General features: G+C 47.3%; 2 protein-coding genes across 3 annotated transcripts in view; both read right to left on the reverse strand.

The window, feature by feature from the left end:
* The window catches only part of celsr2 (cadherin, EGF LAG seven-pass G-type receptor 2), a 25808-nt gene extending 23157 nt beyond the window's left edge, over nt 1–2651 (reverse strand). Inside the window, exon 1 of the mRNA XM_060069933.1 lies at nt 3–2651. Coding sequence (XP_059925916.1) covers nt 3–2181 — 2179 coding nt within the window. The 5' untranslated portion in view covers nt 2182–2651. The remainder of the gene's footprint in view (nt 1–2) is intronic.
* A 1653-nt stretch (nt 2652–4304) lies between these two features.
* On the reverse strand, nt 4305–16287 carry capzb (capping actin protein of muscle Z-line subunit beta). Of its 2 annotated transcripts, XM_060069804.1 has the most exons (10): nt 16056–16287; nt 12237–12326; nt 10530–10651; nt 10049–10162; nt 9096–9237; nt 8466–8582; nt 8296–8361; nt 7922–7998; nt 7306–7407; nt 4305–5532 (listed from the first exon to the last, which is right to left on the reverse strand). In XM_060069804.1, exons 1-9 carry the CDS (start codon nt 16056–16058, stop codon nt 7314–7316), a joined length of 825 nt encoding a protein of 274 aa, XP_059925787.1. In that variant the 5' UTR covers nt 16059–16287; the 3' UTR covers nt 4305–5532; nt 7306–7313. The 2 variants fall into 2 exon arrangements, with proteins under 2 accessions (XP_059925787.1, XP_059925788.1); XM_060069805.1 differs by lacking the exon at nt 7306–7407 and having other exon boundaries at nt 16056–16285.
* Nucleotides 16288–16574: the final 287 nt, after the last annotated feature.

The raw sequence follows: 16574 nt of genomic DNA on the forward strand, positions 1-16574 counted from the left end.
GTATGTCACCACGCTGTTGATGTCCTGGTCCACGGCGGACACCGTCACCACGCTCGTGCCCACAGCCGCGTCCTCGTTCAGGCGCATGTAGTAGGTCTTGTGGCTGAACTCGGGGTTGTTGTCGTTGACGTCCAGGATGGTCATGCTGATGCTGGCCGAGGACGACATGACGGGCCGGCCGTGGTCGCGGGCCTCCACGCCAAAGTTGTAGAAGTCCACGCTCTCGCGGTCCAGCTCGGCCGCCACCACGATCCAGCCTGTGCTGTTGTTGATGGAGAAAGGGAAGTTGGGCGTGGTGTCTGTGAGGCGGTACGCCAGCCTGGAGTTATCCCCGGAATCGGCGTCCACGGCCTGGATGTGGATGATGGAGTATCCCAGAGGCACGTTCTCCAGCACGGTGGCCTGGAAGGGGGTGCTGACGAAAATGGGTGCGTTGTCGTTGACGTCCAGCACTTGCACGGTCACCAGGCCGCTGATGTTGGAGAGCGGCGGGCGGCCGCCGTCCTGGGCCCGGATCCTCAGGGTGTACTCCTTATTCGCCTCGTAGTCCAGCTGGCTCACCAGGTCCATCTTGCCCGTTTGGGCGTCGATGTAGAACTGGCCCCTGGTGTTCCCACTCATGATGCTGAAGTGGACCACGGCGTTGCTCCCCTTGTCCTGGTCCGTGGCCGTGACCTGCAGGATCTCCGTGTTAGTCACCAGGTCCTCGGGCACCTGCACCACGTAGCGCTTCTCGCTGAACTGCGGCGCGTTGTCGTTGTCGTCCTCCACGATGATGTGGACCGTGGCTGTGGCGCTGCGTGGCCCGGGGTCCCGACCCTGGTCGTTGGCCTCCACCAGCAGCAGGTAGGCGTCCACCAGCTCCCGGTCGACCGGGCCCTTGGTGCGGATCACGCCGGACCGGGGGTCGATCTCGAAGACGTCGTTGGAGCCGTTGCTGTTGAGGACGCGGTACAGGATGTTGCCGTTGACGGGCGAGTCCCCGTCCGTGGCGCGCACGGTCAGCACCTCGTAGCCGATCTCCAGGTTCTCCCGGACGCTCTCCTTGTAGTCCTGCTGCTCGAACACGGGGTTGTGGTCGTTGGTATCGCTGACCGTGATGCTGAGGGTGGCCATGGCGGTGCGCCGAGGGGTGCCGTGGTCAACGGCCGTCACCCGGAAGACGTGGGTGTCCTTGGTCTCCCGGTCCAGCACCTCTACGGTGGACAATGCCCCGTTGGCCGGGTCGACGGCGAAAAGGTTGTTGGAGCGGCTGTCAAATAAGGCTTCGATAAAGTACTCTAGTCTGCCTGCCTCTCCCTCGTCTACATCCACAGCCTTCAAAACAACCACTGACGTCCCTGCTGGCTTGTTCTCTGGCACAGACACTTGGTACATGGGGGGTTTGAACTGTGGGCTGTTGTTGATACTTCGCTTCTTTCTGCTCACAATACCTGCGTCTGACTGGGCTGCCTGTTCTAATAACCTGCCTAGATGAGCCTGTGTGAAAGAGCCCTGGCCTATACGCCAGTGAATGGAGATATGGTCAACTTTAGCCCCAGGCACATTTTCATGGTCTACGTTACAGTCCATGTCTAGTTCAAAGAGGAGGTCATGTCTCCAGCAAAGCGTCTTCAAAACAAACAACTCTCCCCGTGAAAAGTAGAAGTCAGGGTTAGTGGTCACCTTACAGTGAACACTGCGGCGTGTGGGGGATGTAGGGAGCAGTTCCCACACACGGAACAACGCAGAACCCGCTTCATGGCACTGTATATGCCGGCTGCCATACCTAAACAAGCTGAACACCTCCATATCCCACTCAGACTTTCTTTTGTGTTTGTTTGAACAGTTTTTACCATGGACATGCACATCATATTGATAAGTGACGAGGTGCCTAACCTTGGAATCATGGTCAGAGCATTCTGCAACAGTGTACACTGTGAATGGGTTTGAGCCGAGCGAGGGGCAAGAGATCTGGCCCGAGACGAACACAATGCCAGCCTCTGCGTCCGTCTCAATGAAGTCCTTGGTGAATTTTGGAGCGATTACCTGATCCAAAGTGCACTCTCCGCTCTCCGGCACGCTTGCAAGTAGAGTCCTTATCTCCGCATCCTCACGTAGGTGAACGGTGTAGCAGTTCGATAACGATATCAGTTCCAACCACCACAAAATAAAAAACAAATCCCACTTGATTACGTGCATCGCTCCTCAGTAGTGTTTATCCAGTTAAGAGTAATTTCTCACCGCGGTCCCCTAAACTTTCCGCCTGTGCGTTTCCCTTTGTTGTAGTGTATCCATTCTTTGCGCCGCACTTCCGCAGGTAATCCCACTTAACGTTTAGACGGAACCGCAGTAACCACGCCGATGCTTCTCATCAAAACACGCCAGTCCCTCAACTCCGTCCGCACCGCTCCGCATGAATGAAAAAATGGCTCCTGCTACCCCAGCGCCTTGAGGCTTCTCATTATCATGAACCTGTTTCAGAGTGTGTGTGGGGTTGAGTGTGTGTGTGCGTCGGTGTGTGTGTGTGTGTGTGTGTGTGTGTGTGTGTGTGTGTGTGTGTGTGTGTGTGTGTGTGTGTGTGTGTGTGTGTGTGTGTGTGTGTGTGTGTGTGAGTGAGAGAGAGAGAGAGAGAGAGAGAGAGAGAGAGAGAGAGAGAGAGAGAGAGAGAGAGAGAGCAATTCTGATAGTTTCCACGGGGTCCTCTCTAGACGGTATTGTACTAAACAAAATTAAAGTTTTGTATTACTTTACCGAAATACTAGTCCCAGAGATACATATATTCAAAATAGTGAATATGAAATCTGTAAACTAATTACCTAATTTGTAGCCTATTATCTAAGATTTCAACGGGAAAAGTGGTTGTTACCAAAGATCTCGATGATCTTAAATAAGATCTGTACTTTAAAGCTGTACTTTAAATAAGTACAGCCATGCTTTCATCCCCCCTCCAAAGCAAAAACAATGCCGTAATAGGCAACATCAGCCGTCTTCAATTTTCTTAGCGTGAATATCAGGCTGAATCGAGATTTGCTGCCACCTACTGACTTGTTCATGTAAGTACAGTCAGATACTAAATGAAGATGCAGGTCGGAACGCATAATGTAGCCTACCTGGATGTCATAGCAGTAGGCTAGGCCCTGGCAAGGGCTCAGATCTCATTACAACTTTGGGGGGACCACAAACTGGATTGGACCCATTATATCACATACGTATATCAAATGATGTGTTCTGTAACCAACGGTTCAGACCAATGAGCAAGGTGCATAGGGGGGACATATGCAAAAACTTGTATTTATGTGTGAATTGTTTCAAAAGTGGAGTCGGCTTCTATTTAACAGATTTTCAAATACATCATTTATTTTGAAATAATTGAAAGGCTATTTGGGGGGACAACTTCATGTCTTTCATAAGTTGGAGGGGAGTCGCACAAACATAAGCAAATCTACTTGTAAGTTTCAACAGTCACCGTATTGATTTTATGGTAGATCTTCTTGGACCTATGATAGATGCTGCAGCTTTAACAGTGTCTAAAAGGGTCCATAATTGTACAGTAGAGGTCAATTATTTGTCAAACATCTATAAAATGCCTTTACATTTATATACATTTGAATGTAGGTTTATTATATAGAAATGCTTCTAGAGATCGATTTTATATGGCTGACAATAAGGGAAATAGTCTACCTAATAAGCATAAGTAAGTCACCTCATTACATTATCACATGGTAAAATAAGCATGCAGGCTAATATGTGACCTAATATTGAAAAAGATTAGAGAAAAACCCAAGCTTCAGCTAAACATTTCTCATAGGGATCTAAATTTACATTTATGGCATTAAGCAGACGCTTTTATCCCAAGCGACTTACAACGGTCAATGCCCACATTCACACACCGATGGCGCAGTCAACTATGAAAGGTGACAGCCAGCTCAACCGGAGCAATTAGGGTTCATAGTGCCTTATGGAGGTGAGGTAACTTCATCTAAAGATAAGGTTGTGTCTGTTGCTTTAATTAATGTGTGTGTGTGTGTCTGTTGCTTTAATTAATGTGTGGGTGTGTCCGTTGCTTGAATGTGTGTGTGTGTCCGTTGCTTGAATGTGTGTGTGTGTCCGTTGCTTGAATGTGTGTGTGTGTCTGTTGCTTTAATGTGTGTGTGTGTGTGTGTGTGCGTGTGTGTGTGCGTATCAAAGTAAGGTGCTGATGACTCAAAGGTCTCCTGGGTAACATTAGGAAGAGCATGCATGGCCGGGTCCAACAAATGGAACACCCTCACCCTCGCATCAATGGGATATGATTAATAACTCAGACATGGAGACACCAAGGGGAGCTTTTTACCGTTTTTATTGTTGCTGGAGGCTCTAATACAATATGAATCATAAGCTTTACAAAATAAAAACAAAATACAACAAAAGATTCCCCTCCGAAACGGAAATGGTCAAAAGTTTCCGTTAAACGCCAAGACAAACTGTGACCCCCAACAAAGACAGACGGGGAGAGAGAGAGAGAGTGAGAGAGTGAGGGAGAGAGAGTGAGTCAGTGAGGGAGAGAGAGAGAGTGAGTCAGTGAGGGAGAGAGAGAGAGTGAGTCAGTGAGGGAGAGAGAGAGAGAGAGAGAGTAGGATAGCGAAACAAAAGGGGAGACCATTATTCATGTTATACACAGTGTAAAGGGAGAGGGGGGAGGGAAGAGTGTGTGCTTAATGGCATGGGTATGTACAGTGAGTTTAACAGTCCATTCCCATGTTTTGTAAAAGTCTACCATTTTCTACCCACCCCGACTCCCACTCCCACCGACCCAGGCTCTCCCCCTCTCACCCCCGCACAGCTCCCCCCCTCCCCCCCCCCCCATCAACCCTTTGAAAGATGGCAGCTACATTGACAGGTTAGGTTTCCTTACAGATAAATTAGGGGTGCTTTCGGCGTGTTTTGATAAACAAAAGAAAGATATAGGTGAAAGCAATAAAAGGGATGTGAAATGATGACTATTTGATAGTCTTGCCAAAAGCCCTCCCCCCTGATAAACAGTACAGTCTGTGTTGTCTATTACCCAGTTCTGGATGAGACAATATTACCAGTAACCGTTGCAATACTATCATTATATTCATAGTACGAGACAGAGAGAGAGAGAAAGGGAGGGAGGGGGTAAATGGCTTTCGTGGTAAATGAGATGCCTCAAAACAAAAGCGTGAATGTTTTATTTAAAAAATAAGCTACGAATTTCCTCATTTTTTTTTGTGTCGTTTTGTCCACAAATGAAACAAAAAGAGTGCAGCAAGAGTGAGACGGGTATGGAGGGAGGGACGCAAATAAACAGAAAGAAAAGGAAATGAAATGGCAGAAATGAGGCAGAGAGAGAGAGAGAGAGCGTGCGAAAGAGCGAGAGAGAGAGAGCGAGAGCGAGAGCGAGAGAGAGACAGAGAGAGATGGACAGAGAGACAGACAGAAGGACACGGGCCGCAGCGTCTCTAGCTTTGCTGTTTGCGTTTGAGCGCCAGCATTAGATCGTTCTTCAGAGCCTCCTGCTTCGACTTGTCAGCCAGAGTCTGGACACTCCTGCAGGGAGAGAGAGACAGGGAGACGAGAGAGTCAATGGGAGTGAACATGGACGTCAATGAGAAAACACTCTCGACCTCGAGCAGAAAGGGGGGGGGGGGGTTTTCTTCAGAATTTTTCATCCACATCCTGTGTGGAGACATGGGGAGTGGAAGCGGTTAGTTGTAGGAATATGTTTAACAAACGTTAGCCATGGGAATATCGCTCTCACAGTCCAGTTGGCCCGGACGAGGTGTTCCGGACACACTACGCAAAACCGTTGTGCATATTGTTTGTTGTACATGGGTTAATCATGTGTTTTAGTTTAGTGCTGAACATCATACCATTTACTCTAATAGAATTAGGTAACATTATCAAACAATCTGCAAAAAATAACATAATCTTGCCAAATTTGACTCCAGTTGGATTGTGGCATGCAAGCACACACGAACACACACAAGCACAAAGTGCAATCAGAGACAGATGTTTTGGCCTCGACTTCATTCAAGTTATCATGTTTTTGAGGTCTTCTTTCAATTTGTACAGTTCCTTAAGTTATGATGTCTATTTTTGCTACAGTCCTCTGAGCAGGCACCGTTAAAGGGATTCTCTTATGGCCAGATGAGCATTTGTTGGCTGGAGTCCTGAGCCCATGACCCTCCCTGGGAACAAGGCGAAGCACCAGACGATACCGATGTGTTTATATGGACACAGCTCTGTGATTCACAGCTCTATTGCGAAACTGATTATGTGGTGGACATTTCTTTGAAATGCTGCCAATTTTCCAGCGATAGCCATACTGTTATAAGAAGGGCTGTCCCCAAATATTTGAATAACTAAATTAACCCTTGTTAGTTTGGTGTATGGATATTAGAAAACTATTTGAATACACTTTGACTTCTTGCGATGTGAGAATGGGTGAGACTGACAGACTTTAAATAACTGGTTGGAATAATACTAGGTATTATATAGGAATATGAATGGCGTCAGGTGGTGGGGTTAATGTTATAGAAGGGTTTCCATAATGAACATATTTAGCAGTCATTCAAGGCCAAAAGATACCAAAAAGATCTACCCACTAATAACAATGGGCTTTTCATTAACAAAACATAATTCCCTTTATGGGGATCAGTCAAATACAATAGCGACTATGTGAATTCTCTCTGGGTGAACAGCGCTAGTCCTCGTCTTTAGGCTACGGTGAAGCTCGGCCGAGCTGGACTCGGAGCGTTGAGTTTATTCCAAATGCACGGAGGTCCACGCATTAATCCTCAGTGATGATAAATTGCTGTTGTGATTTAGGAAAAACTATCAGTTGACAAAAAAAATGCCATCGTGCAGTAGTGGTCTCCACCGGCTCCGATTCAGGCAGGGAAAGATACGCACCGTGTGTGAATGTCCCACGGTGTGTATCTTTCATAGCCACAGTTTGTGGCTATGTTTTTAGAAATATTAGAAATTTCGTTTGGAAAACATGACAATTATTTAAAGCTTTCAATGATGTATTCTGGCAAGCCCTAGTTAACAGACACCAGTCCACTCATCAAAATAGTTTGTTGCCTGTTTGTTGATTCCACTGACCTGTGATCTGCTGTGGTTTACAAAAATATGAGTCACAATCATAATCCATTTTCATATCTGAACATCGGGTATTAGGTGGGAAGATGGAGACGGCCTCAAAACAGAGTGGAAGGGTTAAGGGTTAAAGGAAGGATGGGACATCAGCATTCCTTATCAGCTCTGTTCATTGATGCAACCCACGCGCATTCACAGGCCTCCCATGCCAGGCTATACCTGTGAACCTAGTCGATGAAGATCTGGCGCTGGGTCAGGACCTGCGACAGCTCCTTCTGGAGCTGTCGGTACTTTTGGTTATCAGGCAAAGAGTCAATAGATCTGGATCAGGAGAGGAGAGACAGTGGGGGAGGCCGGAGGTAGGAGCGGCAGAGGGGGGGGGGGGGGGGGGGGGGAGGCCACGGAGGAGAAGGAAAACAATGAGAAGGGTGGGGGAGGACCCGGAGGGGACGATAAAGGGAGAGGGAGATTGGAAAATTAAAACGTGATGAGGGGGAGGAGGGAGGGACCATGGATGAGAAGGGAAACAAGGAAACAACAGCGGGGGAGACAAGCGGAGAGTGCGACCACGAGCGAGGGAGCGAGAGGTGAGGGTGAGGAGAGGCATCGGGAAATGAAGACAGGATGAGGAGAAGTTCAGCGAGACACAAGTTCGACTGAAGGACGGGGTATAAACAAGGGTATAAACGTGAAGAAACGCAGGGGAAAGACCTAGAGAAAGCAAAGGAATAAATAAAAAGGCATGAAGGATAAGCACCGGGATCCCTGGGGGGGGGTGCAGTCCTGTGGAGAGATACAGTCGTCCAGCCAATCAGAGCCTCCCGTGCGCCGTTACCTTAGGCCGTTGACGATGTCCTTGGTCTTCCCAAAGTAGATTTCATTCAGCGTGGAGCGGATCTTGTTCTCCATATCCTGGGGAGGGAAAGGAACGGCCATGAAGATACGAGCGCTAGCCGTGCTCCACATCCTAAAAGGCGCCATTTGTGTGGATCCCATGAGATTTAGAACGGCTGGCGGAACCTACAACTGGAGCGAGGTGGCTTCATTATGTCTACACGTGTCCCGGCGTAAACAGCAGAAAAGCTCAAATGTAATTACATACTCATCACTGCCTCACAAAAGCGTGTTCGATAGCACACAATAGAGTGCATAAATGGAAACGACAGGACGTTCATTAATGAGCCAAGGGACCGGTGCAGTACCGCGTACCTCCACAAGGCGGCCGATGTTGGCAATGTGCGGTGAGGACTCTCCCACCGTCTCGTCCTTCTCCATCTGTGAGGTGACACCGAATGCGACATTTAAACCGGGTCCCGGGCGGACACGTGGTAGAGCCGCGTGTTAGAACACACCCACGCTACAACAGCCGCGCCACAGACCTGTCTTGTGAGGCTGCCGCCCAGGTTCATGGTACCAGAGCCGGCCTTGGTGGTCTGCAGCCACAGCATGACAGTAGAGGTGAGTTTGTAGTGAGCGGTTCGGCCACTCGACTTCTCCTGCACACACACACACACACACACACACACACGGTAACAAAGGGCTAGACGGCCGAATGTAAGCGAAACAAGCCAAAATAAATAAGTCTAATCTCAGATCCGGCCTACTATGTCATTGCAGAACTCCTTGGGGGTTAACTGCACAGAGCTGGGCCTGTATCCGCAAACTGCAAGGGGCGCAGTTACGTCTAGTTTCCTGCTTCATTACCGGGGTATTCTACCGAAGAAAACTCGCCAACGAAGTGTATCCTACATTTGCCAGTGGACCCGATGTGGTTTCGACACGTTTACAGACCCTTTTTGTACAGTCTGATAGTGCTGGCTCAGTTTGTGTTCCAACTACGCACTACGCGACGCGATCGAGACAAGGTGAAACGCCCCATTCACCCAGATGTGGTGCACTTGTACCCAAAGAATTCAAACCAAAAACTTCCCGGTCGCCCAGAGTGGAGGTCGTCTGCCAGAAGTAACCAAAACCAAGACAAGACGGAGAAGGCAGGTGTGTTTGCTCACCTGCACCTCCACCACGTGGATGGAGTCCCAGCACCCCTTGATCTTCTTGGAGCCATCGCCGGCCTTCTTGATGAGGATGACGCCGGCGAAGCCGTGGTCCAAGTCCCAGAGGTAAACGGAAGACACGCCACCCTCAAAGTACCTGCCCACCGCATAGGGAGGGAAGGGGGAGGTTAGGGAGAGAGGAGGGGGGGGGGGAGACAAACACTGTTCATTCGAGTCAAGACCCGACACGTTCTGTTTAGTCGGCTACCACTCATGACATCTGTGTGTGTTGAGGGTGGGGGAGAAGGAGGGCTTTAAAGCCGGAATTAAGGCAGGAGATCCACGTCACGACGAAGACACACGCAGACCTTTACACAGCTGTCTACATTTATTCTCCCGTGTCACCTGACCGTGTACACAGGGAGCAGTGTGGGATTGGGTTCCCGAACCCAAACGTTAATGAACCGAGGAAATCCGGAACGGAATCCTAAACGGAATTGCGAGACGGAGTCTCCCATGGGGTAGAGACTGTCTCGGGAATCACGAGCGGGATTCTCTCTTCCTACATGGAGCACTTGGCGGAGAGACAGTGTCTTGGGAATCGCGGGAGCGAATCTCTCTCCCTAATTCTCCATGGAAAAATATTTAGAATAATACTTGAATGTCATACAGCGAAGCGGATGGTGCATCGTGATCCACCAGAGATAGTGTTTGTGCATTCATCTTATGCCCGTGTCTAGCAGCCGCGAAACCACGTCAGTCCACTGCTAATCCGGGGTGAACCACTGCGTATCCCCTCAGAGAAACGAGACACGCGTGGCTGACCTCTGGGAGTACTGCACGCCTTTGCGTAAGCGTATATCCACGACTGTTATGAACAAGTCTTCACGTTGTGACGTGGACCTTCTAGGAGCTGACCCAGGGGTGTCTCTTGGGCTTAAGGCAGGTGCAGGTGGGCCGGTACTCACAGGTCTCGGTACTGGTCGAAGGCGTTGTTGGCCTCCACCTCTAGCTTCCTCAGACGGGCTGACGGCATCGCGCCATCGTCGATGGGGGGCTCGTACTTATTACTCCAGGGGGATCTGAATGGATTTAAATTGGGAAAAAGGGGGTTTAACAATAGGGCTGTAACAGTTTGAAGACATAGTGTATACTTTATTACACACAATCCCAACCTTGGCTAAGCCCTCTTTCACATAAACAAATACCCACAATCTTCCTTTACAGGTTTGGTTAAACAAGGCTACTGCTTGGTCTACATAGGTCAAAGGGCAGTGTATTGAACCTAGGTGTGCTAAGTCAGACCACCACCCCTACTCATTCATCCCAGTCCAATGCTTTAATCTGAGTCACACTGAAGAGACATTTCAGCAAATATGTATCTTGTTAAAGAAATATGTCAACTCTTTGTGGGTGGGCCACAGCTGAACTGCAGTTGTGAAGTCCTACCTGTAGGAGTCGCCATCTCGGTTGTAATCACAGAGCAGGTAGTCTTTGCCCACCACTTTGTCCTTGGCGATTTTTAGAGGCTGATCCACGGAGGAGAGCAGGTCCTCACACAGACTGGGCACCTGAACACAGCACAGGAAGCACGGAGGCATGGCCGTGACAAAGGTGTGTTCAGTAAAAAGAGAAACGTAACCCAATCAAGGACACAATTCAACAAGTAGATGGCAGCTCGTCTGTGAAAAAGATGAGTGCGTCAGTATTAATCGAACACAGTAGATGCAAAAGAGGTGGATTTTGCCCCTTTATTGCCATGCAAAATTCATGAGACATTTAGTTTAGATCTGAGTCATATAATGAAGGAACCAATTTCTCTTTTCCTTCCTTCCACATTACAACATCTTACGAGTGAGAAGGGTAGGGCGCAAGAGAGATTTGCGGAAGTATCTCTGACCCGTAGAGCACCTTGTAGAATAGGTCCTAGAAAATGACAGCTCACTCAGTGGCACGGACCCCTGCACCCCCTCACCCTGTCTGTCTCCCCTCACACACACACACACACACACACACACACACACACACACACACACACACACACACACACACACACACACACACACACACACACACACACACACACACACACACACACACACACACACACACACACACACACAATGCCCTGTTCTTCCCTGACACGGTCTCCACACCTGGCAACCCCAGACGTGTGTTTGAAAGTATGTCGGGAGAGCATGTAAGGTAAGACACGAGATAAGGGAACAAAAACAGGTGAACTGAGGTGAAACCGACCGGAAGGGTGGCGAAAGAAAGGGGGAGAGAACAGAGTGTGCTGTATGCAGGCGTTACTGACAGTTCTGCTAATACTCACTAACAACCACCAGACACAATGGATAGGGGGGGGGGGGGGGGGGGGGGGAGAAACTAGGACGGCCAGCAGGTGGGGTTGTGGAAAGAGGAAGGGGCAGCACCATGTGAGCGGGCGCTTCTTCAAATGCTGCCAGCACTGTGACAACATTAATTTCAGATCAGGCTTAAAAAAAAATAAATAAAAAATCACGGCTACAGTCCGAGGCACCACCGTGGCAAACCCGCCGTGGCTGCAGGACCCGACGCAGAAACACGGCTTTGGTCTGTTCAAACTATTCTAAGGGAGTATCCATGTTGTGAAAATTACAAATATAAAAAAAGGTTGTTAAATAAATATCAAATTCCGCTTGACCTAATCACTAGATCTACTACACTCTAACAAAAATACTGACCCACACACAGACATGTTAACACATTAGGAACAACCCTGTAAATATCCCTTATATAATATTCATGGGATTGCACCTGGCTGGCTGAGAGTATTTCTAGGCCAACTTCTGAGAGTAGAAACCTTTTAACAACACTGCTGCAATACGGAATGCTGTTCCAGGGAACTCCCAAAAGTAAGGTCTCCGGCACAAAGCTGTGTGTGTGTGTGTTAGAGTGTGTGTGTGTGTGTGTTAGAGTGTGTGTGTGTGTGTGTGTGTGTGTGTGTGTGTGTGTGTGTGTGTGTGTGTGTGTGTGTGTGTGTGTGTGTGTGTGTGTGTGTGTGTGTGTGTGTGTGTGTGTGTGTGTGTGTGTGTTGGGGGGGGAGGAGGGGGTATCAGTGCGCGTGTGTATGTGGCAAGTTGATACGACGGTGCCGGGCAGGTGGTATCTCACCAGGTCAATGAGGTCGCTGAGGTTCTTCTCAATCTGCTGAGGCGGCAGACGCCTCATCAGGTCCAGGGCACAATCTAGCTGCTGGTCGTTCTGAAACAAAACACAGGGAAGTCCCATGATTACATGATTAACCAGTCAGAACAAAACACCTTGGATTAATTCCGCCAGTAGACTTTGACGTTGCAACGTTCATATTGCATGTTATAAAATGAATGGCTTCTACAAGTTTATCCTTTGAGGCCAACAATGGTCAAAGTTATTTTCGAATGATGACGATGCAGAGACGATTTCCTCCTTAAAGATACAATGAAACCGAAAGGACTTTGACCTTATCAGATCATCCATCAAACTAGTTGTCTAGTTACAACTAGTGTCAACAGACTACCAATGACAAGTTCAATACACATCCCTCCCCATTAATCTGTTCTACGTGGTCATCTTTCAGTCACCATTTTCGTCCCGTTTATGTTATCAGACTATTTATACACAGTTAAGAGGGCAGTGGGTGCAATTTAGAATTTTATTTTAAAGCTGCAGCTGTTTTTATTGGCATGTCCTGCTCATAGGACACTGTTGTTTTAATTTTTCATATAGACAATAGATCAATGCCACAGTTTCATTGTGGAATCTGATTTATTGTAGCCTGGGAACCAGATGAATCTCCGGCCTCATGTTTAATTTGCTCCATTATATATATACATCTGGCCCCCCTCCCAGTCAGACAGATTTCAGGCAGACATGGCTGGCTCGGGCCAATCACAACCATATATTTAATATTGGCCAGGTTTGATCCAATGAGGATACAGAGGAGCGCCCTATAAACAAACAAGATGGCTGCTGCTGCTGATGTGTCACGTTTTGTTGCTCAGAATGGTTGTAGGTCTATCCAATGCGTCCAGAGGCAATTTCAGTGTTTTTTTTTTTGCCTTTATAAAATAAGCCCTTTTAATAAACGGATCGGTTCCAGACTAAAACGCATTTGGGAATTGGTCTGCCGATATCAGGCTAGATTTGTTCCATTGCCGTCAAATAAGATTTGAGCGAAAATTCAGACCAGTAATAGTGGGGCGAGTAATCTAGCCTGGCAAGAACTATTCCAGCCAAATTGGCATTAAAAAGCCTTTAATTTTGATAACATGAATAAGGTATTTCTGGCTATTGGATTGGAGGAGAGTTTGAAGGAGAACCGCCGTCTCTGGCTATTTAGTGAGATTTCATTGGTTGCAAGTTTGATGACAGCCACCTATGCTTGTTTTCCTATCTTTTGAAGGTGAGGCGAGGCAAAGCGAGATTCGTCTCACTAAAATGCTGTTTGTTTTCCTCAATATTGAAATGTTGGACGAGGTTTGTGGTATTCTAACAACCCTCCACCGGGCCGTCCTGCTGTAAGTGTGCTACATTCTGTACGAGGGTACGAGATCAGGGAGGACCAAAGCATTGTGGGATGTATTTCAAGCCCGCACTACCTCATTCCCCACTGTGACGTCTCAGTGTCACTAAAGCAAACACAGTTTACCATTTGTCGTCAATGATTGTCTACAACAGCCAAAGACAACCGTTTTAGGCGGAATGTCAATACATCTAAACACATCCACAAGCCCATCCACAAATGGAACAAGTCTCTGTTCAAGTGGCACAAATATTTGCCATGATTTGAACTAGTCAATTCCATTGTACTTTTACAGTGTCTGCCTGGAAGTTGTTGCGGCAACTTGACAAATAGCCTAGAGTTCAAGATTAAGTTAACCAGCCTGTTATTATTTTCTTAAGCCTGGCGGGTAAGCAAATAAAGTATAGTAATAATTCCTGGGAGAGGCAGAACAGACATGGCGAAATAGCTGAGCTTATCCCCCCCAGGGAAACCCCTTGCCTAAGTATGCAGTGAATACCAGGATAGCAGTGTGTATAGATGGACAGGCTAGCCACAACACGAAACGCCTGGGAATGCACAGAAAGATGTCTGCAAGCACTGTGGGGCTGATAGCAGAGAGGGGAAACGTGTGGTTTCCACTAAGCCAGGCCACAGAAAAGCAAACCCTGTCACTGCAGTGTTTTACTATAGACACACACCATTTGTATTAGTGTGGCCTCTCCCTACTCAGGACATTCAAACTTCCATGGGCTGTTTTTAAACAGATACTCTTTAAACAAAAGATTACATGCACAAATGTTTGGCTGACATACTGTACCGACAGCGATATATCGTGAGTCGCTTTGGATTCAAGTGTCTGCTTAATGCCCTGAATGTAAAATGTATTGAATCTACCTAAATATTTTTTGATTACTTTATTGGGTCCAATAGAGAAGTTTTACTTCTCTTTTTACAATGAATTGAACTACAAAACCATGAGATAAGCATTTTCCCGAAAATGACCTGTACATTTCCTCATTGGTGATTCATGTGTTTAACAGGTAGGTGACCCACCTTAAAGATTATAAAATAGCTTGACTCTTCGAATGGCACACAGCGTAAAGATCTAGATCAAAGTTAGCTCTTCTTTATATTCCTTTCCACAGAACATTTAGGAAACTGATTCACTCTAAAACCATTCTCTAGTGTTATCTCTGCATCGCATCACTTCAAGTGTGTGGACCTTAGAAAGTAGACACAGCTGCATCTTTATCGACTGAACATCACGATGGAAAGAAAGCCATTCCTCTCCATAAACATATTTCTGTATGGGGGGCGGGGGGGGGGGGGGGGTCCCTCTGAGCAAACAGAGTTCCCATGGCAATTTCTTCCACACTCTGTTGCCTATGTCAAGCCTGTTAGCTTGTATTAAAAGTCTTGTCTCAGTCGATGATTCAGTCTGCAGCATCAGACACCTGTGCTCCCTGACAGTGTTTACCAGCGCCCCCGGCCTCCTGTAAACACTCGCGAGGACCAACAACCCTTGGGGGTCAGGGGGGAACACACCAGGAGGATGGATGAGGTGATGCTGAGAAACAAAGTGGTGACTAGGGGATACAAACCACCTGGCCTTACAAACGATGTTAAACAGAGTTGTTTCACATTCAAGTTAATGTGCCGACAATATCTGCTCAACACGAGTGATATAGTGTTAAAATAGCAGTGTAGTTTTTTTTACCCAAGTCCTTAAGTAGTGGACAGTGAGGATACACAGCATCTAGGCTTACAGAGCATATATAAATAAATACATACATGTAATAATCAATTAAATAGCTGGAATGGTACACAATTGATACAGGCATACATGGAATTTATGTTAAACAATTGTTCATTTACATTTCAAAACACTTTACTGACGTTCATTCTTGCAAGACAGCTACTGACAAGGGGGTTGCCGCTTGTATGGTTAATAACAGCAGAGAGGAGGCTTATTATAGCGACAGGCACCCCGGCGCTGGTCTATTTTAAACGCGTGTGCGTGTATAGTGCACGGACCCGGGGTGTGTATGTATGCAGGATAGTCTTTAAGGCAATACACCAACTTGCTTTCGAATCCAAAACATCCTGTGCTAACTTTATTTTGCAGCCAACCGGGCATCCTGTCTGGCAATAGCTCCATGGCTTGCAGGCTAACTAGCAGACAGTTTAGCGATTGTTATTCTTTACGAGAACCAAAAAAGACAAAATGCAACGGGGCGACAGGGGCTAGGACGAATCGTAAAGACGCCTTGACGGTTGATATACATGATCCCTGCACGACTCTCAAGTTACTAGCCTCCACCTCCTATAAAGGAGCGCTAACGTTAGCGTTAGCTTAGCCCTTAGCCCGTATCGCTTCGTTAGCGGTAGCCAACAGCCCCACCAAAACCCTCCTCCTTCCCCATCCCTCTCCAGCCCGCGGCCCTTACCATGTCTGCGGAGTTCTGTGGCGATGTCAGTGGGGGAATATGATTTCACCGATGAGCCTGCAATTTTTAACTGATGTGTTTTATAAATGGTTCCCCGCGACTATTGCTGTGTTTTGTCCCCACCGAATATGAGATGTTTCTTTTCGCCTCCCTCTACAGAACCCAACCCTGTCAGCGAATTCACTTCCTCAACCTGGGTACAGGAAGGAGGCCGGAGAAAAACAAGCGACGCTTGCATGTCCGGGTCATTCTGGTCTCGCTTTACACCAGCCAATCGCAAAGTAGTAAGAAATGCATTGCCAAGTATGGAAAGAGAGGAGTGGTGCAGAGGGAGAGGGAAGGTGAGGGTAGTGTCATAGACGACGCTACAATACGAGGATATAGCAAATCAATTTATATATCTATATATATAAAGATATAGCTATAAATATAGTTATAGATATAGCTATATGTTATTATGTGCAAATATATTTATAAATGAATAAATACAATTAAATAAAATATATATATATATATATG

Source organism: Gadus macrocephalus, chromosome 13, assembly GCF_031168955.1.
Source record: "Gadus macrocephalus chromosome 13, ASM3116895v1".
In the NCBI taxonomy this organism is placed as follows: domain Eukaryota; kingdom Metazoa; phylum Chordata; class Actinopteri; order Gadiformes; family Gadidae; genus Gadus; species Gadus macrocephalus.

Bases quoted from the DNA above. Each gene is read 5' to 3' on its own strand.
- capzb (XM_060069804.1), bottom strand. The intron at 10,163-10,529 runs GTAGGACTTCAC...AAATCCATTCAG, and splicing joins CGAGATGGCGACTCCTACAG to ATCCCCCTGGAGTAATAAGT. The intron at 8,362-8,465 runs GTCTGTGGCGCG...GTCACCTCACAG, and splicing joins GCGGCAGCCTCACAAGACAG to ATGGAGAAGGACGAGACGGT.